Source organism: Cydia splendana, chromosome 2, assembly GCF_910591565.1.
Source record: "Cydia splendana chromosome 2, ilCydSple1.2, whole genome shotgun sequence".
Taxonomy (NCBI): Eukaryota; Metazoa; Arthropoda; class Insecta; order Lepidoptera; family Tortricidae; genus Cydia; species Cydia splendana.
Window position 1 is genome coordinate 5253236 of NC_085961.1, and position 24144 is coordinate 5277379.

The 24144-nt window shown below is 38.5% G+C and overlaps 1 protein-coding gene across 1 annotated transcript in view; it reads right to left on the reverse strand.

Annotated features, from left to right (window-relative positions):
- The window catches only part of LOC134802827 (zinc finger CCCH domain-containing protein 13-like), a 61531-nt gene that overhangs the window by 33573 nt on the left and 3814 nt on the right, over positions 1–24144 (reverse strand). Inside the window, exon 2 of the mRNA XM_063775558.1 lies at positions 3666–3809. Within this exon, the coding sequence (XP_063631628.1) occupies positions 3666–3809 (144 nt within the window). The remainder of the gene's footprint in view (positions 1–3665; positions 3810–24144) is intronic.

Sequence of the window (24144 nt, forward strand, 5' to 3'; positions counted from 1 at the left end):
TGTGAGATTTTATTGTTATAATTGTATAATTTTTAATGATGTTATGATGTGGTTAATTTTTTAAAATTCTATTGATATAATTGTATAAGTAGTAGCAAGTGTAATTGGTATAAGTACTGTAACCGTTCTTGTGATATTAATAAATAAATAAATAAATTGCTGATGAACGGGACTGGATTAAAGTGTCGTCTCACTTAAAAAATGGGTAAAACTCGACCCTAAATGATATATTGCATTAAAATGTTGCCTTACGAGTATGAACAAGTATGAATTTTATTTTTCGCTTAAATTAACAATTACTTAACGTTAATTTTGTATCACGGTGGGCCTTCTAATAGTTAGCAACACTATTGTCTATACTGCGACTTGCATTTCACCTCGGCTGGCTGATAGACGGAGAGCTTTTAGCCACTTTGGCCTCCACCGATAAACAGCTGCCAGGCGCCGTATAACAAAGTAACACGAAAAGTTTCGTAGATCTCAAAATTCTACGCCTTCTTTCAGGACTAGCGCTTAGGGCCGATACAGATTGCAACCCGGCTGCAACTTGTATGGGCACTGCACGCCGACGTTGCAGTTGGACTTCCGTTGCAATTCCTATACAAATTGCAGTCGAGAACTCGAGATGCAGTCCGTCTGTATCGCCCCTGCATCGTTCAGATCAATGAAGCAGCCTCCACGCTTGGCAGATTGGCGCATCGTTTTGGCAACAGTCCAACCTTTCCAATGTCAAACCTATAACCCGGGCCCAAGGACTCGAAGCTATTAGGAAGATAAATGAAGCATTGAACCTTGGCTAATGGCGCCTTTTCAGCCAAGTTTGGGTAAAAGCAATAGTTGTACAGTGTTTTGAAACTATTTTTAGGGTTCCGTACGACAAATTAAAAAATAGCACTCATAACAAGGAAAGAAGTGGTTCATCACCTCTTTGTCATTACCTGAAAGTATCTGAATCCCGACTGAGATGGTATGGTCATATAATGCGAAGGCCGGAAAATCATATCGTCAAAAAATGCCTATCCAAGAATACTATAAAAAGAAGACGAGGAAGACCACGTACCTATGGACGAAAACTACGTATTGAGAAGGATATGGAAAGCCTTAAGTTGCGTAAGGAAGACGCTCAGAATAGAACTGCTTGGAGACTCAAAATAAGGAAAGCCGACCCCGTATAACGGGAAAAGGCGAGGAGGACGAAGAAGAATAAGGGCTGATTTAGACGGCGCGAACTCGCATGCGATTTTAGTTAAATTGCGGACTGTTGGTTACGTCCAATTCAACCGACCGATCAAAAACGCAATGTAATGAAACTCGCATGCTAGTTCTCGCACCGTCTAAATGAAGCCTAAGACTCGTCATAAATCGTCAAAAATTAAGCACCACAAACCAGTAAACACAAACACGATCTACATATACTTTATGCTTACATTGTGCGCGAGAGACCAATCTGACTGAGTCCAGTAACAAACATCTAGGCATTATTGTTATATTTTAAACCTAAGCGCGTGGGCGACGAGATATACCTAATTTATATCGCTCAGTGATTCGACATTGGCAATGATATCACTGAACAGATTAACAATACATAAGCTTGTAGCGTCAGCAAAAGTAAGTAAATATAGATGTACAGTCGGGGGCCCTTTGTTTGACCTAAAGTTTTAAGTCATAATGTACCTATTGTTTGTCATATTATCATTAGTCCTAAAAGTGAACCCGTTAACTTTTCAGGATTTTCGTAAGGTTATCTTATAGATAGATTAGGCTAATATTATGGCAATCCTGAAAAGTTACGCGTTTATGAACCAAACAAATTATGAATTTATGACTAACGAAAATGCGGAGAAACAATACATTATGGTTAAAAACTTTTTGGGAAACAATAGAGATCCTGTATAGCCCCATTAAATTTATTAAATGTAACGAATAAGATAGTTACTTACATAGCTCGCTATTAGACTGACCACGCTAACATTGCATAAACTTGGCAGTAAAAATGCATAGGTACATATATATCCCTAATAATAATAAGCACTATATTTGACATAGCACATGGCGTCAAAACAAAACCGACATAAGGCACATTACATACATTTACACTTAGGACATTTAGGACTTAGGTAATAAGTATATTAGTTATATGTACAACGAATGGCATTGTAAAAACTCATAGTCAAAACAATGATATTATATTTTGAAAAGAGGCCGTTACGATAGTGCTTCACTAACAATAAGTCAATCAATCATTCCATCAAACCCTATTCAGGTATTCAATTTTCATCGCCTATTATCGCGATCGCAACATGCTATGGGGGTATTTGTTCCAAAATTAATTGTATTAGCGTAGAATTGTTGTACATATTATACCTCTATGTTGTAGTATACACGTTTACGTTTAGTTACTAAAGGGCAATTAAAGTATGGCAACTTTGTCGAAAACTTCGTGTTTTTTGTCTAATCAAGTAATCACTGTCATTATTTTAAAACTTTATATACAACAAATGGTGACCTACAGGAGGTTAACCTGCTCTTTAACATTCCGTAAACAATTAATTATAGGGGTAACCAGAAACGCGTCGAGGTTGCTGAAGTAAGAAAGAGAAATTGATTGAGAGAAATACATGAATTTATAAATAAGTTGAAGATGCTATAATTACTAAAAGAGAGGCACGGCACGGCACAGCCAAACATTATCTCCCTCGGTCTGAAGCTGTTCATCTAGATATTCTAGATACCAAAAAGTAACTAGGTATACAGAATATCAAAGGCATACTATACGCTACTTTCTCTGTAAGTATGTCCCTTACCTTACCTACTCCCAATACAATGTATCTTCGGGATCTGGCGTTTTAGCGACTTTCATAGATCTCACGAAATTAGATTTATCTACATCTACAAACCATTGTTAACGCCACCGAAATTCAAATACTACACCAATCACTATCTAACTGCTCAATCTGCGCGAATTTTTCCTTTCCCTACAAATTGTACCAACAATACACTTACCATAATATCCCTTATCTCTTTGCAATACGGTCGATCTATGATCAGTGAATTTTATCATGTCGACGATGTAATGGTGCGATCGCGTGCGCAGTGCAGGAAGCGTAATCGCAGTCTTTTGTACGTTGCAATACAATTATGTTTACAGAAACAATCACAATGATGGCATAGATCTATTTGGCGAGTGCAGAATAGATTTAGTGCTGGCTGGTTCAGCTGCCTACATTCATTTTCTACAGCTATGTAGGAAGAGTGCTGCCATTCCCATAATGCGGTTGTATTTTTAGCAGGAAGACGGGTACGCGAGACAAGGCGCAACAGAAGTTAGAACAGAGAGATACACTAATTATTAATTGAAAAAGCCTACCGACCCTACCATACAGAACACACAATCGCTGTGGCCGAAAGGCACACCGGGACGGAATGGCAAAGGATTTTGCTACCAGTCAGCGCACCTAGTACCGTGGCATTCCGGCGGAATACCAAGACATCCCGCCGAAGAATCCCCTAGCGCGGTCTTCAATGCCGTGTCCAGAAATCCCTTTCGATGCCACGGGATCAATTTAAAACATTGGACTTTATGTCGTAATAATACTTAGAGTCTAGATGTACGAGACGTTGTGTCGAGTCGAGCCCTGAAATCGGGCAGAAGTACATTGACTTACCCGTATATATCTCTCTAGGTCGGGCGGAATCTCTTCAGTCTCTCTCTCTCCCTCCTTCTTGTCCTGCTCATTCTGCTCTACTCTTTCTTCGCTCACTTTCCCGCTCGATGACTTTGGTGCGGCATTTTCTTTATTGTTGCTCTCCTGTGGACAGTAAAAAAAAGCTTTTAAGAGCATTTCTTTTATTTTTTGCCATTTTATATATTGTGACCTTTTTTACCACTTTGTGTTATTTCTAGACAGGATTGCGAGCTCTTTTCGTCCTTATAGGAGAAGTGTCCTAAAATTTCCATACATTTTTCAAACTTTCCTTTTTGTTACCGCCATACAAAGTGTGAGGAAATGGTAACACAATAGGAAAAAAACACTGGGATATTTTTTTATTCCATTAGGATCGAAAGAGGTCGTGATTCGGAGTAGAAATAACACAAAAGTGGCAAATAAGGTCACAATATATAAAAATGGCAAAAAATAAAAGAAACGCTCTTAAAAGATAAATATAGTTTATATACATATAAAGCTATCGGCTCCAACCTTACACCTCTGCCTCGAGAAGATTTAAGATTTAAACGGTTGAAAAATAAGGGATCTTCGGAGATTTAGAGAAGTTTTAAACTCGTCGGGATTTTTATGTATGTTCTCCTATTCCTCCAGAGTAGTCCACCCAGACTGGTTTTTTGTTGACAGTTGGTCTCAGTTTCATCAGGTATCTGAGGATAGGGTCCTGCAGAAATCGTAAGAACATTTCTAATTTTAGCACAAAGTAGGTAACTCGTGCATTTTCCTCGGAATTGGCACTGCTAATAAAAAATATAGCAGTAGGTATTTTGTGAAGTCTGTTATTTTTCGTCAAAGGTTTATAGAGTATGTGCGGAAAGAGAAGAATCGTGAAATGTATGGGATCCAATATACATTCTACGACTCTTCTCTTTCCGCACAATTTATTCGGTTAGTTACCTACAACGACCCAAATATAACCCACCACCTGAGCATGTCATCAGCAAAAACAGACCAACGAACTATTAATGTCTAATCGATACGTCTTGGCATTTACGGGGCTAAGAAACAGGGAACGAATACATCAGCCCACTCAGCGAGCCTGCTCAATATTTCAGCGCTAAGGAGGGTTGGAAATGAACATTGTTCAACCGAGTAACTTCATTGAGCTTATTAGTTATGATAATTACACGCGTGTATTATTGAATCCTGGTTCAGTCGCGCAACTTTCAAACCAGGATTCGTAGTAAGTACTAGTAGTCGCGTCCTTTAAAACGGGGGTTATTCGAAACCTGAAGCCCAATCGCGAAAACGAAATTTTGCTCTTGCATAATCGAAGATAGAGAGGCAGATAAAGAAATTTCGGTTTTCGATTTTCGTTCCTTATAAGGCTACCTATACGGCTTAGGGTGGTATTCCACCTACCTATCAAATTTCTTAGTCCAATGTGTATTGCGTCTTACATTTTGCTTAATGAGAGAGTGAGACGCAATGACATTGGACCAGGAAATTGGGCAGGTGGAATACCACCTTAGGCAATAAGCGAGTTTATTCCCCGAGGGCGATGTTTGTTTTAGACAGGCTACTAACTTTTAGTAAAAAAAACCCGGCCAAGTGCGAGTCGGACTCGCGCACAAAGGGTTCCGTACCTACGCAAAAAACAGCAAAAGAATCACGTTTGTTGTTTGGGAGCCCCACTTAAATATTTATTATATTTTGTTTTTAGTATTTATTGTTATAGCGGCAACAGAAATACATCATCTGTGAAAATTTCAACTGCCTAGCTATCACGGTTCAAGAGATGCAGCCTGGTGACAGACAGACAGACGGACAGACGGCGGACAGCGGAGTCTTAGTAATAGGGTTCCGTTTTTACCCTTTGGGTACGGAACCCTAAAAACTGTGATGGAACCCGGTTCTAAACTAAAGAGTCCTGTTTTGGTTCTGGTCTCGTGTTTTTGTAAGTAAAATAATATAAATATTTAACACTCCCACTGCAACATAGGTAGGTATTGAATTCCCGCCTTGGGCAGCCGTTAGACCCGCGGTTAGAAAACAACAAACAATTATTTCCTTGCACAAAAAATAAAGTATGTGTAGTCAATTCTGTGTGAATAAAAGAGATTAAGTAATCGCTGACGATTCTTACTGCCGGCGGAAAGTGTGTCTATGAGTATGATAGAAGAGACGAAAACGAGAGAAGATGGAAAACCATGCCCACAAAGTAATAGAAATATCGCTCATCGTTTCTCGCTTATCGGTCGAACACCCTTGGGCGAGTTTACATAAAATACCTACCCTCATTTACAGTAAAAATCATAACTCAGTATTTAAAAAGCCATGACTTTCATTTTTCTCAATAAATGATTCTTATTCTTATTTGGTCTAAAATTATCAAGTGCAGGTACATTTTTATAGAACTAGAATAACTGCTCGAACGGCGCGCCGCAGTTTGCCGCCCCCTACCTGCACTTATCCTCTGTTGACTTACCGGACTTTGTAGTAAGACATTTTCAACTCAAGTTAGTTGAACTTTGAATTTTCATATTCCCATGTGAATGAAATTATTTGAATGAAAACTTCTTTAATTTAAACTTCAGATTCAGTGTGATTGCATAATTTGCATACAATTATATTTAATTTATTAAAAACACTGCAGGTATATTTATGTATGCTTGAACCGAATGAGAGTAGGTTAGGTAGGGATCTAAATTTTGAGGTCCTCAGATGCTTTTGGGGAAGGGACTAAATCCACCCCTGACTGATTTAATAACATCTTTTTACCAAATTTCATCATAACCAAGGCATGGACAGCGCTGAGTCATAACAGAACCATAGTAAGCGCTACTTGCACCATCCCACTAAACCGGGGTAAGCCCTTTACCAGGCTAAAGGTATATATTATATTTCCCACATACGGCACTTCAAACATGTGTCCTATTTTCCATCAGTAAGACTGATATTTGATTGTCATTTTTGAACTGTCAGCCTAATAAAGGGTTAACCAGTTAAACTGCTAACTAGGTAACTCTAGATTTAACCAGTTACCTCCGGGTTACTAAATAGTGCAAGTGGCCGTAAAACAGTTGTAATTCGAACATAGAACCAGATGTTTTAAAGTTGTGTTATTTAATTCTATTTCTAAATTATATTGACTGTCCCAACCCAATCCACAAATGTCCAAAAGTTTGTGCTTTCCTCAATTACTGTATTTGTCTATCTTAGCTTCAATGAAATTTAAATTGTCGAAGATCGGAGCCAAGATACCCCTTAAAAACTCCATGCCATTACTAAAAAAAATTGCCATACAATTAAAAAATAATAATTAAAAAAAAAAAACAAATTTTAATTAAAAATGGCCAAATAATCCATAGCAGGAATGTCTATTTGAAAATGTATTTATGTAATCAACAGAAAGGTGAAATTCCATGATCGTGAAGTTGACCGCCCCATATCGAGTGCCCGCAAATGGCATATCTATATCGTTAGTTCATCGTTAGTTCACGTTAGTTCAGTATATAAAATCGTTAGGATCCGACGCATAACTTGTGTACGAATTTTTTTTTAAAGTAGGGGAGCGCCAACACTGTCTTCCGCTCCAAAACTGTATTTATGGTTCCAATCAATTGGAATCGATATGTAGTCGTTAGTTCATCGTTAGTTCATGTTAGTTCAGCATGTGAAATCGTTAGGATCCAACTACATTACGTATTTAAAAAAAATAACATAAGTGGGGAGGTCAACTTCACGCTACCGCCCCAAAACCGATTTTATGGATTCTTTCAATTAGAATCGTTAGTTCATCGTTAGTTCACGTTAGTTCAGTATTTTAAATCGTTAGGATCCGACTAAAAGATGGTTTTTTTTTAAAAACGAAAGTGGGGAGGTCAACTTCACGTGAAGTTGACCGCCCCATATCGAGTGCCCGCAAATGGCATATCTATATCGTTAGTTCATCGTTAGTTCACGTTAGTTCAGTATATCAAATCGTTAGGATCCGACGCATAACTTGTGTACGAATTTTTTTTAAAGTAGGGGAGCGCCAACACCGTCTTCCGCTCCAAAACTGTATTTATGGTTCCAATCAATTGGAATCGATATGTAGTCGTTAGTTCATCGTTAGTTCATGTTAGTTCAGCATGTGAAATCGTTAGGATCTGACTACATTACGTATTTAAAAAAAATAACATAAGTGGGGCGGTCAACTTCACGCTACCGCCCCAAAACCGATTTTATGGATTCTTTCAATTAGAATCGTTAGTTCATCGTTAGTTCACGTTAGTTCAGTATTTTAAATCGTTAGGATCCGACTAAAAGATGTTTTTTTTTTTAAAACGAAAGTGGGGAGGTCAACTTCACGTGAAGTTGACCGCCCCATATCGAGTGCCCGCAAATGGCATATCTATATCGTTAGTTCATCGTTAGTTCACGTTAGTTCAGTATATCAAATCGTTAGGATCCGACGCATAACTTGTGTACGAATTTTTTTAAAAGTAGGGGAGCGCCAACATCGCTTTCCGCTCCAAAACTGTATTTATGGTTCCAATCAATTGGAATCGATATGTAGTCGTTAGTTCATCGTTAGTTCATGTTAGTTCAGCATGTGAAATCGTTAGGATCCGACTACATTACGTATTTAAAAAAAATAACATAAGTGGGGCGGTCAACTTCACGCTACCGCCCCAAAACCGATTTTATGGATTCTGTCAATTAGAATCGTTAGTTCATCGTTAGTTCACGTTAGTTCAGTATTTTAAATCGTTAGGATCCGACTAAAAGATGTTTTTTTTTTAAAACGAAAGTGGGGAGGTCAACTTCACGTGAAGTTGACCGCCCCATATCGAGTGCCCGCAAATGGCATATCTATATCGTTAGTTCATCGTTAGTTCACGTTAGTTCAGTATATCAAATCGTTAGGATCCGACGCATAACTTGTGTACGAATTTTTTTTAAAGTAGGGGAGCGCCAACATCGCTTTCCGCTCCAAAACTGTATTTATGGTTCCAATCAATTGGAATCGATATGTAGTCGTTAGTTCATCGTTAGTTCATGTTAGTTCAGCATGTGAAATCGTTAGGATCCGACTACATTACGTATTTAAAAAAAATAACATAAGTGGGGCGGTCAACTTCACGCTACCGCCCCAAAACCGATTTTATGGATTCTTTCAATTAGAATCGTTAGTTCATCGTTAGTTCACGTTAGTTCAGTATTTTAAATCGTTAGGATCCGACTAAAAGATGTTTTTTTTTTTAAAAACGAAAGTGGGGAGGTCAACTTCACGTGAAGTTGACCGCCCCATATCGAGTGCCCGCAAATGGCATATCTATATCGTTAGTTCATCGTTAGTTCACGTTAGTTCAGTATATCAAATCGTTAGGATCCGACGCATAACTTGTGCACGAATTTTTTTTAAAAGTAGGGGAGCGCCAACACCGTCTTCCGCTCCAAAACTGTATTTATGGTTCCAATCAATTGGAATCGATATGTAGTCGTTAGTTCATCGTTAGTTCATGTTAGTTCAGCATGTGAAATCGTTAGGATCCGACTACATTACGTATTTAAAAAAAATAACATAAGTGGGGAGGTCAACTTCACGCTACCGCCCCAAAACCGATTTTATGGATTCTTTCAATTAGAATCGTTAGTTCATCGTTAGTTCACGTTAGTTCAGTATTTTAAATCGTTAGGATCCGACTAAAAGATGTTTTTTTTTTAAAAACGAAAGTGGGGAGGTCAACTTCACGTGAAGTTGACCGCCCCATATCGAGTGCCCGCAAATGGCATATCTATATCGTTAGTTCATCGTTAGTTCACGTTAGTTCAGTATATCAAATCGTTAGGATCCGACGCATAACTTGTGTACGAATTTTTTTTAAAGTAGGGGAGCGCCAACACCGTCTTCCGCTCCAAAACTGTATTTATGGTTCCAATCAATTGGAATCGATATGTAGTCGTTAGTTCATCGTTAGTTCATGTTAGTTCAGCATGTGAAATCGTTAGGATCCGACTACATTACGTATTTAAAAAAAATAACATAAGTGGGGCGGTCAACTTCACGCTACCGCCCCAAAACCGATTTTATGGATTCTTTCAATTAGAATCGTTAGTTCATCGTTAGTTCACGTTAGTTCAGTATTTTAAATCGTTAGGATCCGACTAAAAGATGTTTTTTTTTTTAAAACGAAAGTGGGGAGGTCAACTTCACGTGAAGTTGACCGCCCCATATCGAGTGCCCGCAAATGGCATATCTATATCGTTAGTTCATCGTTAGTTCACGTTAGTTCAGTATATCAAATCGTTAGGATCCGACGCATAACTTGTGTACGAATTTTTTTTAAAGTAGGGGAGCGCCAACATCGCTTTCCGCTCCAAAACTGTATTTATGGTTCCAATCAATTGGAATCGATATGTAGTCGTTAGTTCATCGTTAGTTCATGTTAGTTCAGCATGTGAAATCGTTAGGATCCGACTACATTACGTATTTAAAAAAAATAACATAAGTGGGGCGGTCAACTTCACGCTACCGCCCCAAAACCGATTTTATGGATTCTGTCAATTAGAATCGTTAGTTCATCGTTAGTTCACGTTAGTTCAGTATTTTAAATCGTTAGGATCCGACTAAAAGATGTTTTTTTTTTAAAACGAAAGTGGGGAGGTCAACTTCACGTGAAGTTGACCGCCCCATATCGAGTGCCCGCAAATGGCATATCTATATCGTTAGTTCATCGTTAGTTCACGTTAGTTCAGTATATCAAATCGTTAGGATCCGACGCATAACTTGTGTACGAATTTTTTTTAAAGTAGGGGAGCGCCAACACCGTCTTCCGCTCCAAAACTGTATTTATGGTTCCAGTCAATTGGAATCGATATGTAGTCGTTAGTTCATCGTTAGTTCATGTTAGTTCAGCATGTGAAATCGTTAGGATCCGACTACATTACGTATTTAAAAAAAATAACATAAGTGGGGCGGTCAACTTCACGCTACCGCCCCAAAACCGATTTTATGGATTCTTTCAATTAGAATCGTTAGTTCATCGTTAGTTCACGTTAGTTCAGTATTTTAAATCGTTAGGATCCGACTAAAAGATGTTTTTTTTTTAAAACGAAAGTGGGGAGGTCAACTTCACGTGAAGTTGACCGCCCCATATCGAGTGCCCGCAAATGGCATATCTATATCGTTAGTTCATCGTTAGTTCACGTTAGTTCAGTATATCAAATCGTTAGGATCCGACGCATAACTTGTGTACGAATTTTTTTTAAAGTAGGGGAGCGCCAACATCGCTTTCCGCTCCAAAACTGTATTTATGGTTTCAATCAATTGGAATCGATATGTAGTCGTTAGTTCATGTTAGTTCAGCATGTGAAATCGTTAGGATCCGACTACATTACGTATTTAAAAAAAATAACATAAGTGGGGCGGTCAACTTCACGCTACCGCCCCAAAACCGATTTTATGGATTCTTTCAATTAGAATCGTTAGTTCATCGTTAGTTCACGTTACTTCAGTATTTTAAATCGTTAGGATCCGACTAAAAGATGTTTTTTTTTTTAAAACGAAAGTGGGGAGGTCAACTTCACGTGAAGTTGACCGCCCCATATCGAGTGCCCGCAAATGGCATATCTATATCGTTAGTTCATCGTTAGTTCACGTTAGTTCAGTATATCAAATCGTTAGGATCCGACGCATAACTTGTGTACGAATTTTTTTTTAAAGTAGGCGAGCGCCAACATCGCTTTCCGCTCCAAAACTGTATTTATGGTTCCAATCAATTGGAATCGATATGTAGTCGTTAGTTCATCGTTAGTTCATGTTAGTTCAGCATGTGAAATCGTTAGGATCCGACTACATTACGTATTTAAAAAAAATAACATAAGTGGGGAGGTCAACTTCACGCTACCGCCCCAAAACCGATTTTATGGATTCTTTCAATTAGAATCGTTAGTTCATCGTTAGTTCACGTTAGTTCAGTATTTTAAATCGTTAGGATCCGACTAAAAGATGTTTTTTTTTTAAAACGAAAGTGGGGAGGTCAACTTCACGTGAAGTTGACCGCCCCATATCGAGTGCCCGCAAATGGCATATCTATATCGTTAGTTCATCGTTAGTTCACGTTAGTTCAGTATATCAAATCGTTAGGATCCGACGCATAACTTGTGTACGAATTTTTTTTTAAAGTAGGGGAGCGCCAACACCGTCTTCCGCTCCAAAACTGTATTTATGGTTCCAATCAATTGGAATCGATATGTAGTCGTTAGTTCATCGTTAGTTCATGTTAGTTCAGCATGTGAAATCGTTAGGATCCGACAACATTACGTATTTAAAAAAAATAACATAAGTGGGGAGGTCAACTTCACGCTACCGCCCCAAAACCGATTTTATGGATTCTTTCAATTAGAATCGTTAGTTCATCGTTAGTTCACGTTAGTTCAGTATTTTAAATCGTTAGGATCCGACTAAAAGATGTTTTTTTTTTAAAAACGAAAGTGGGGAGGTCAACTTCACGTGAAGTTGACCGCCCCATATCGAGTGCCCGCAAATGGCATATCTATATCGTTAGTTCATCGTTAGTTCACGTTAGTTCAGTATATCAAATCGTTAGGATCCGACGCATAACTTGTGTACGAATTTTTTTTTAAAGTAGGGGAGCGCCAACATCGCTTTCCGCTCCAAAACTGTATTTATGGTTCCAATCAATTGGAATCGATATGTAGTCGTTAGTTCATCGTTAGTTCATGTTAGTTCAGCATGTGAAATCGTTAGGATCCGACTACATTACGTATTTTAAAAAAATAACATAAGTGGGGCGGTCAACTTCACGCTACCGCCCCAAAACCGATTTTATGGATTCTTTCAATTAGAATCGTTAGTTCATCGTTAGTTCACGTTAGTTCAGTATTTTAAATCGTTAGGATCCGACTAAAAGATGTTTTTTTTTTAAAACGAAAGTGGGGAGGTCAACTTCACGTGAAGTTGACCGCCCCATATCGAGTGCCCGCAAATGGCATATCTATATCGTTAGTTCATCGTTAGTTCACGTTAGTTCAGTATATCAAATCGTTAGGATCCGACGCATAACTTGTGTACGAATTTTTTTTAAAGTAGGGGAGCGCCAACATCGCTTTCCGCTCCAAAACTGTATTTATGGTTCCAATCAATTGGAATCGATATGTAGTCGTTAGTTCATCGTTAGTTCATGTTAGTTCAGCATGTGAAATCGTTAGGATCCGACTACATTACGTATTTAAAAAAAATAACATAAGTGGGGCGGTCAACTTCACGCTACCGCCCCAAAACCGATTTTATGGATTCTTTCAATTAGAATCGTTAGTTCATCGTTAGTTCACGTTAGTTCAGTATTTTAAATCGTTAGGATCCGACTAAAAGATCCAATGTTGTTATAGCGGCAACAGAAATAAATCATCTGTGAAAATTTCAACTGTCTAGCTATCACGGTTCGTGAGATACAGCCTGGTGACAGACGGACGGACGGACAGCGGAATCTTAGTAATAGGGTCCCGTGTTTTACCCTTTGGGTACGGAACCCTAAAACCGATTTACAATGTAGATAAAGGTAGCAACAGGCGGTCTTATCGCTGTTAGTTCTTATTCTTCGTTTGTTTAGCATTAGAGTGAAGGTGACGTGTCTTTTTTAAGCATGCAATCGTATAATTATTTAGCTTTTTTTGTAATTTTTTATTTTTATTTTATTTAAATATTGAACACAATGTAAGCTTACAGTTACAGACCAAATCACTTACACGCTAACATATACATTGTCAAAATAGTAACAATTAAAAACATACAAAAATATAAATACATGCGCATAAAAATGTCAAACAAATTAAAAATTATATGAATTAAATGTCAAAACAGATTACAATACACACATATACAATGTCATGCAGTATGAAAATTTAAAAATTGTCTAGCAGTTTTGCACAATTTTGCTAAACGATCGGCGAACATGTCAGCGTCAACGTGTTGAGTGAGCATAATATGTAGAAATGATAAAGCACGCGTGGTAGGTGCGTGCCTCGCGTAACATGTGCGAGCGGACGGCCGCAGCAACACACACGGCCGGCGACGCGGCGCGACCGCCCCGTCCACATCCCGCGGTATCCTCCTAGGAACCAACAACCCTATCTTCTCTAACACCTCAGGGCTATCAACTTGGTGGTGAATGATTGAGAGATAGTGCACCAGGAGCAACAACTTCCGCCTCAATGCGAGCGTGTCTAGCCCAACCATCCCCGAGACAAAGATGGAAGGGTAGAGGTAAGGGTAATATCCATAGGCTTTTTTATACAACCAACGTGCAAATTTTCGTTGTATTTTTTCAAGCATTAGGGAATACTTGTCCTCATATGGATCCCAGACAACCGCACCATATTCCAACTTACTGCGCACGTATGCGTTATAGAGAACCTTAGCCACTCCAACGTGAAATTGCTTGGATATTCTCATTACAAATCCTAAGGTTTTACTGGCCTGCTTGCAAATACTATTGATATGCGAATGGAAGTCAAATTTACTATCTAATATTAAACCCAGGTCTCGAATTTCGCTAACTTTCTCCAAGGAGGAATCCGCTAAGCTGTACCCAGTTTGAAGAGCAGAACGTTTACGCGAGAAAGTTATCGCCTTACACTTTTGTACGTTAAAGGGAATTCGATTTCTCTCACTCCACCTGGCAGCAGCATCAATATCAGCTTGCAACTCTGCGCTGTCGCTAATACTACGAATGCCTAGGAACAGCTTCAGGTCATCAGCGAAAAGAAGACATTTAGCAGCTCTGATTGTGTCCGGTAAGTCATTTATCATAAGGAGAAAAAGAGTAGGCCCCAGGGTACTGCCCTGACTCACACCAGACAGCGTATAGTAGTCATTAGACTCGAAGCCGCCCACCCTGACGTACTGCTGCCTGCCACTCATGTAATTAGCAAAGAAATCTAATAGCTTTGGTGTGAAGCCCGCTAGCGCCAGCTTGCTCAGCAAGACGTCGTTGTCGACCAGGTCGAATGCCTTTCTGAAGTCGAAATATGCAGCATCGACCTGGTGCCCTTCATCCATCTCCTTGCAGACATAGTCAGCGAGGGCAACTAGATTCGTGACTGTAGATCGCGACTTACGGAAGCCGTGCTGTAATAGTTATGTACTTAGTGGTTAATATTAGTATTTACTATTTTTTTTTTTCAATAATGCTTAAAAACGAAGTATAGACATGACAACCAAATATTAACGCCATTGTAGGGCAGGATATACAGAACATGAATCATTAGTACTGTCACGCTCCGTGATTGTTGAGCCATTTAGGGTTCTAGCTAAATTGGACATTCCATAGAGCACGAGTAAGTATGGAACAACCAATTCAGCTAGGACCCTAAATTGCTCGACAATTACGAAGCGTGCCTGTAGGTAAGTACCTAAAAATTTTGTTAACCCATTTTAACCATGCAATAAAATATTTTTGATTTTGATTTCTAATTTGAAATATTAGAATCAAAAAGTTCATAATAGATTGTATATCATAACTACAAAAATGTGTTCCCTACTCTCAACCCAAAACCCCTTGTATCTTAGGATCTAGATATTTTCACACAAGACGGTTTATCGATAACTTCTTACATCACTAGATTATCGACATTAAATGTCGACTATTGCCCATCACTTTTCTGGCTGTGTACGTATTTAGAAACTTGACTCCGCCCCTAAAATTAGTGCGATAGGGACAACTGCAGCTGAGGCGAAAAATCCTGCGTAAAAATGACAAAAATCGAGGTTTCGTAGTCCTCTTTTTCCTCCCCCAAAACTTAACCAATCGTAACCAAATTTGGAAATCTAAATGATTATGAAATTATCTGTGTCGGACCGTTTTGCTTTTTTGGCTAATTGATATCAGTTTTGAATACCACGCCTCTCATTGCGGCATAGTCTATTAGGCCATTTTGGCCGTTTTTGAAGGGCTCTAGCGCCTTAAAAAACAAAAATATCAAAAAAAGCAAAACGGTCCGACACAGATATTGACAATATTAATCTGTGTTGAAAAAATCATTGCTCTAGCTTCAAAAACCACGGAGGAAAACGAGGACTACGTTTGTATGGAGGAATGACCACTCCTGTTGGCTCTTAAGCACGGCCAAACTTGAAAAAATCAATCAGTAAAAGCGAAATAACTACAGTTACAGATACACTTTCTGAAGAAAGGGAAGTGTATCTGTATCTACTTTTAAGCAATTTTTTGCTCATGTTACAGGCCACACTTGGTATAGTATGCTACATAGTAAACGTTGCCAAAAAATTTAACTTCTTATACCGGGTGTCTCTTGCAAAATCAAAAGATTATGTTTCTTTAGTTTTTGTCTTATTCATACAGTTTAAATATTAGTTTCAATGAACGCTATAATCACTTAATTGACGTCATTTGTGGCTCTTTAAAGAACAAAATTCGCAATACATTGCGTCTTAAAAAAACATTTTTAAAATCAAATCCTAAGTACAATATACCTACAGCTATGAATAGAAGGATGAGCTCAATTTTAATAAACTCAAAATCGAACTGGTTACATACGTAGGTATAAATATATTATACCCAGACATAGAAGTTTTTGTGGCATAAACGAGTGTTTGAGAAAATGAAACATCGATAAGTCATAGATTAATATTTAAAATATGTAACTTCTGCTTGCTTTATATAGGTAAGTTACCGAGAAATTTTAATAATGCAAATCAATACAAAGCGCTACGTAATTTCTTTATTACATATATTTAGTACTTAAAAATTAAAACGTAAACTGTAGTAAGTATACGGTGTCAAAAACATATCAAAAGAGAAGAAGATATCGAACGTGTTGTGTATTTCGCGGTAGCTATATTCTTATAAAATGTAATACATATCTAAGTACATAACGTTAAGGTAACATCGATAACTGACATGTCGATATTTCATTTGGTCAATCACTTTTTTTTGCCACAAAAACTTCTATGTCTGATTATACCACTAAACCTTCGGACGCTAAACACTGGCAAATATTGTTGTCCTTAAACAAAAAATATAGCATAAGAATTTTTTATTAAATTTCAGATATCTTTTTTTCATACAAATTAACAAATTAATTATAATTTTCAACGCTACAAAAAATACTAACTATAAAAATCAAACCTAAATGAACGTCATTAAATATTAATCATTCAAATTTATCATTTAACCTTTTCGACGCCGTGTCAAACACAAAAGCTGTCACTCAGACGCCACGTCACCGAAGTGTCAAAACTGAAATTGAACTTTATGCATATGCACGTAGGTCTATGTTGCTATATGGTCAGTGACCGATTAATCGGTCTTTGGCGTTGAACCTACAGTGCGGATATATCGGTCATTGGCGTCCAAAAGGTTAAAAGTAAGTACCTAGGTATATTCTACCAGCCAACATAACCTCTAGCCGCCCAGAGGTCTATAAAAAGGTCTCCAGTTCTATTCTAATTTGAATCTTTATTTAAACAAATCAAAATTACATTTGCATTGGCAAGTTTTGATGTCTGGGTGGCTAGTGGATAAAGAAACTATTATCTACTCAAAATTTGCATCAAATTTTATTTCCACACGTAGATAAAATGCAACAAAATTCCTCTCAGGTTTTGAACAATCAAGAGCTTTACGATTACGAGCTTTATAGAGCTGAGTATCTCTTATTATGTTTTGAACGCCCACAAGGCACTGTAATTTATCGTTTAAATATCGTCTATATAAGTTTATTCAAGCCAAAGAATCGTTAGTATCCGTGTCGATTGCTTGCTAGGCCACATTACTTGGCTCGGCTGGTCCATATACAGGGTGATTTCGGGGTCGTGGAGCAAGAGAGCCAGACATCATACAGAATCCAAAGATGAGCCTAATGATGTTGTTAATTATTGTTTATCACCAATAATGATGATTATTTTCCAGATGACGAGTAGGAAAAAACAATTTTGCATACAATTTGGTGACCCTACTCAATGTGACGTCTTGTCGCTGTCCATACAGCGTATGTCAAAAGTCATAGGGTGACCATAATTGCTTAGTATAACATTAATTTTACTTGAAAAATAAGAATAATTCAAGTAATTATCTTTTAATCAAATACTACCATATGATAATGTGGATCATTTACAGAGTCAGAAAAAGTGGTTCTGGATCACGACCCCGAAATCAACCTGTATATGAATTTTTCGATTTTATTTTTTTATGGGAAATCTAATGAGATCCTAACGATTTGAATGCCTGAACAAACGTGAACTAACGTCGCTCGATGACTTCACATGGTTGGTTTGGCTGATTTCGGGGTGGGGTGGCTAGCGTGAAGACAGCCACCCCAAATTTGAAAAAAAAAAAATGAAGGAATCGGGTCCTTACGATTTTACCTACTGAACAAACGTGAACTAACGATGAACAAACGATATAGCTATGCCATTTGCGGGCAAACGATTTGGGGTGGTCAACTTCACGAGCATACCCTGGTAGGTTATATTTTTGCCGCCAAAAAAGATATTCAGACTTGAATTTGTTTTTGGTTAACCTAGAACTTTCTTTGGTTTTTGGATTAAATTTTTGGAAATGTTACTTTTTGTTACTAAATATTCCCCCTGAGCATTAGGTGACACTTAAATAGCCCAGCTTTCGCACGTATCTGTAAAAATCCGGAATCCTATTTGAAGGTGCTATATGTAGCTTATTTATTTAAAAATATCGGAATAGGTAAACTTGGATTTCCCGGTTTTTTAAGTTTGGTAAAACCAGTTTTGTGACCCCTATTTGTGATCCCCTTACGTAATTAATGAACGCCCTCTTACTAAACATACATATAATAAGTAGGTAGGTATACGAATTAAACTTTCCTAATTTCTGATTCGGGAGTTCCTATCACCGACATCAAATTTTCTTTAAGTTTCGATCGTTATGGTAGGCCCTCTGATGTTTGATATCATAACAAATTAAATAGGTACCTACAATAACCTAACTTTCCTAAATCATTGATACACTTTAACCGTATTGTTTCAATTTTCCGTATAAATTATAAGTCATTCAAGATTTACCTCTGACGCACAGTGTTCCGTCTAGAACAAGCTAGGTGGACAAAATTCATTATCAAATTTCCACTAATGAGTAATTAGATTAGATAAATAACATTCTTAAACCCCCAAACCCATGAATAGATCATGCCTAACTTTCGAATTTTATAATTTATAGGGCGCCGAAGTCAGCTAATGAGCTAACTAGGTAAGTGCAATCGCACAATTAAATCAGTTGCAATTCTGTGATGCGTACCAATATACGGAAAAGAGAATAAAGGACGGCACGCATGACTGTAGCGTTCACGCCTATGTACAGTCGCCATCAGATATATCGGAGCGGCCAAGGTGTTCACAATATCTGAACACGCGCTCTAACGCCCTGACAATAGAGGCGTGTTCCGATATTTGTGAGCACCTTGGCCGCTCCGATATATCTGATGGCGACTGTACCTACCTAGTTGTATAGTAGTTTGCTTACGCACACAGACGCACCTTAAGGCCTGCCGGGCCTGCGCAAACCGGCGGAGCGCAGCGCAGATCACTTAAAAATTATCAATGTATTTTCTTCCCTATTTCAATTATCTTCAGGTATAAATTTAAATGCTTTGACTCCGACCTCGGAGCATCACGGAGGATTGTTACTCCGCGGCATCGAGGAGCACGCTAGAGGATACCGCGGCGGTAGGCGCCAGCATACCGCGGCATCCCCCGGCATGCGCCGAGGCCTCCCGAGTGCGCCGGAGTAGCGCCGGAACGACGGGGGAGAACTCGTGCACACTAGTCACTATCCCTTGTGATAGAGTACACGCGGCGGCATGCCGCGGCATCCCCCGGCCTGCGCCGAAGTGCTCCCTGGTGCGCCGGCCGCCAGCGCCGGGCTGGCAGGCGCTCGCGGTATCGCGGGGGATTTTACCTCGCTGGTGTGCGCTGCGCGGCGTAAATCCTCCTCGGTGATCTGCGCTGCGCTCCGCCGCTTTGCGCTGGCCTTTAGAAATCTGAGTGTGCAGTTTTGGTCGCTGTGCAGTCGCGGCCTTGAGAGGCTGCGCAAGGTTACGCCAGCGCCGATCGATACGAACAATTGTAAAAATCGAAAATGAGCACATATTAAATTAAAAGTAAATAGAACAAACCTATAGATGTAATACGTCGTATTGTCAATACAAGTTTCCAAATCGCACTGTTTTTTGGAAGCGGAACATCGACGTTTGACCGGTCATGACCTTGCATTGGAAATACGAACACCTAGGTACCACTAAAAGGACTAGGTAATAATTATAATTGAATACGAGTATTACCAGTGATGTGATCAATATCACTCGATTCTTAATTTCACTCGTAGGTACCTATTCCAAAAATAGCATGTCATCGTTTTGACAACCGGTCGGGCCTTAGTAGGTAACCCTGCCTATGAAGCCGATGGGCCCGGGTTCAAATCCTGTAAGGGCATCTAATTGTGTGACGAGCACAAATATTTGTTCCTAAGTTAAGTTATGGATGTTTTGTATACATAGCTATATGTATTAGGTACAGTATTTATAAAAACATATTTATATATTGAAAAAGATAGATAGATAGAAGCCTTATTGAGCTTACTGTGGGAGTTGACTTGGTCAATTTGTAAAATGGTGTCCTATCTATATATCGTTTTCAACAGACTTTTGTGCTCAAAATTAATAAATCGGCCCGTACTCCCCGTCGCAGTAATGAGTGCAGTAATTGTCGGAGTCCGTCCGTCAACAAAAAAGTTCGCCTGAATGCCAGAGGCAGGCATGCCCCGCGATCGAATATTGCAAAGTGTGGGCATCTTTCTCTTTTAGTCAAATTAAGTCGTAATTAGAGTGACAGAGATAGTTGCATGAGTCATACCAAGCTATTTTATTAGTGTTATTTTAAACGTCAAACTTCTATTAAATTATGAAATTTAAAAAAAAAACACTTGCACAGTCTGTCTGTACCATCAAAATCCCTGTCAATTTAGCTTGGTCTAACTCTCGAAGTCTTACAAACTTCGATTTTCGCGGTTAAAGCAGATCGTCGTTCACAATTTAAGGAAATTAATAAACCAGTGGCGCTGTGGCAACAGTTGTGGCAACGTCGTTCGCGGTAGACCCTCTGTAGACCTCGCGAGCATAGCTTAAAACTGAATAAAAAATGTAAGGCTACGCCTTTTAGAATAATTTGGAAAAACTAAATTAACGAAAAGTTAAATAAAAGATTGCACTCGCTTGATCAATCAAAAATACAAAATTTAAAATTTACAAAAAGTTACACTTTACTGGGGATCGAACTAGGCACCTCCATGCATCAAAGCAAGTGTTTGCAAACTGCGCCATCATAGCACTTACTTAAAGTGACGAAATTTGGCTACTTAATCTCAAGTAAAAATCTACATACAATGATATATCTAAATACCTCCTAGACGGCTTATGTACCAGCGTTACTAAATTAGTACATTTTTGACAAGCACTGTAAATATATCTCAAAAAGAAAAAAAAACTCCTATGATATTAATACGACTATTTCTTTCCGCCATTTTGAAAAAAAAATCTAATATTCGGATCGGAAAAAAACTATTTTATTTCTAGAATCTGGTCATAAAATTTGATAAGAATCGGTTGAGAATTGAACCGAGGAGAACGTCCGGACATACGATTTTGGCCCGAGATAAAACGGAGACCTTCGCAAACGCTTCGGTCAATAAAGGAGTAAAATGCGCGTTTGACTTGGACATGGACACCAAGCGAAATCAAAACATGCATTTTGTTTAGAAACAAAGCATTCATGTGTTTTGAAAGACATCGCCCTATGAGTTCTTTAATTTGTATTTTAACGTCAGGCCTACTTTAAAATAGATTACTCATTTAGATTAGGTATGTACCTAAATTCCGTAATTTAAAACTCGATTGTAATTAATAATTATTCTAAATCAAACTTCACATCATGTCTTAAAACGAAAAACAAAACTCAGGAAAAGAAACCCACACTCGTTCCGTTTTCGAATGACGTAAAACATACTAGAATCGTGGTGGCTCCATCTAGTGTCAATATTCAATATTACTTCGACAGCTTGAAATAATTGTCGTGCGCTGTTGCTCATAACGTAGTCAGTTGCAATATAATTGTGGTTTCAAATTTCGTAAATTAATGCATTGAATTCGTGTTGTTATTAATGTTTGTATTTCATTTATAACGTTTTTAATTTATGACGCTTTAAATATCTCTTAATCCATCTTAATCTGTACGATAAAAATTTCGTAATGGCCGATTATGATACACACACTATGATATCCATTTGAAAATAATTATAACGCCTTCGGGATGGGAGGGCATGCTATTACTAAGACTCCGTTGTCCGTCCGTCCGTCCGTCCGTCTGTCCAGGCTGTATCTCGTGATCTGTGATAGCTAGACAGCTGAAAATTTCACAGATGATGTATTTCTGTTGCCGCTATAACAACAAATACTATAAACAGAATAAAATAAAGATTTAAGTGGGGCTCCCATACAACAAACGCGATTTTTGACCGAAGTTAAGCAACGTCGGGCGGGGTCAGTACTTGGATGGGTGACCGTTTTTTTTGTAGGTACGCTGGCGTACACTTTAAAAAAAATCCGCACACAAGTTACGCGTCGGATCCTAACGGTTTGATATACTGAACTAACGTGAACTAACGATTATCTATCGAATCTAATTGATAGAAACCATAAAATCGGTTATGGGGCGGTAGCGTGAAGTTGACCATTAAGTGGGGCCACTTAAGTTTTTTTTTTAATACGTAATGTAGTCGGATCCTAACGATTTCACATGCTACTAACATGAACTAACGATGAACTAACGACTACATATCGATTCCAATTGATAGGAACCATAAATACAGTTTTGGAGTGGAAGACGGTGTTGGCGCTATCCCCTACTCTAAAAAAATTCGCACACAAGTTATGCGTCGGATCCTAACGATTTGATATACTGAACTAACGTGAACTAACGATGAACTAACGATATAGATATGCCATTTGCGGGCACTCGATATGGGGCGGTCAACTTCACGTGAAGTTGACCTCCCCACTTTCGTTTTTTAAAAAAAAACATCTTTTAGTCGGATCCTAACGATTTAAAATACTGAACTAACGTGAACTAACGATGAACTAACGATTCTAATTGACAGAATCCATAAAATCGGTTTTGGGGCGGTAGCGTGAAGTTGACCTCCCCACTTATGTTATTTTTTTTAAATACGTAATGTAGTCGGATCCTAACGATTTCACATGCTGAACTAACATGAACTAACGACTACATATCGATTCCAATTGATTGGAACCATAAATACAGTTTTGGAGCGGAAAGCGATGTTGGCGCTCCCCTACTTTAAAAAAAAATTCGTACACAAGTTATGCGTCGGATCCTAACGATTTGATATACTGAACTAACGTGAACTAACGATGAACTAACGATATAGATATGCCATTTGCGGGCACTCGATATGGGGCGGTCAACTTCACGTGAAGTTGACCTCCCCACTTTCGTTTTAAAAAAAAAACATCTTTTAGTCGGATCCTAACGATTTAAAATACTGAACTAACGTGAACTAACGATGAACTAACGATTCTAATTGAAAGAATCCATAAAATCGGTTTTGGGGCGGTAGCGTGAAGTTGACCGCCCCACTTATGTTATTTTTTTTAAATACGTAATGTAGTCGGATCCTAACGATTTCACATGCTGAACTAACATGAACTAACGATGAACTAACGACTACATATCGATTCCAATTGATTGGAACCATAAATACAGTTTTGGAGCGGAAAGCGATGTTGGCGCTCCCCTACTTTAAAAAAAATTCGTACACAAGTTATGCGTCGGATCCTAACGATTTGATATACTGAACTAACGTGAACTAACGATGAACTAACGATATAGATATGCCATTTGCGGGCACTCGATATGGGGCGGTCAACTTCACGTGAAGTTGACCTCCCCACTTTCGTTTTAAAAAAAAAACATCTTTTAGTCGGATCCTAACGATTTAAAATACTGAACTAACGTGAACTAACGATGAACTAACGATTCTAATTGAAAGAATCCATAAAATCGGTTTTGGGGCGGTAGCGTGAAGTTGACCGCCCCACTTATGTTATTTTTTTTAAATACGTAATGTAGTCGGATCCTAACGATTTCACATGCTGAACTAACATGAACTAACGATGAACTAACGACTACATATCGATTCCAATTGATTGGAACCATAAATACAGTTTTGGAGCGGAAAGCGATGTTGGCGCTCCCCTACTTTAAAAAAAAATTCGTACACAAGTTATGCGTCGGATCCTAACGATTTGATATACTGAACTAACGTGAACTAACGATGAACTAACGATATAGATATGCCATTTGCGGGCACTCGATATGGGGCGGTCAACTTCACGTGAAGTT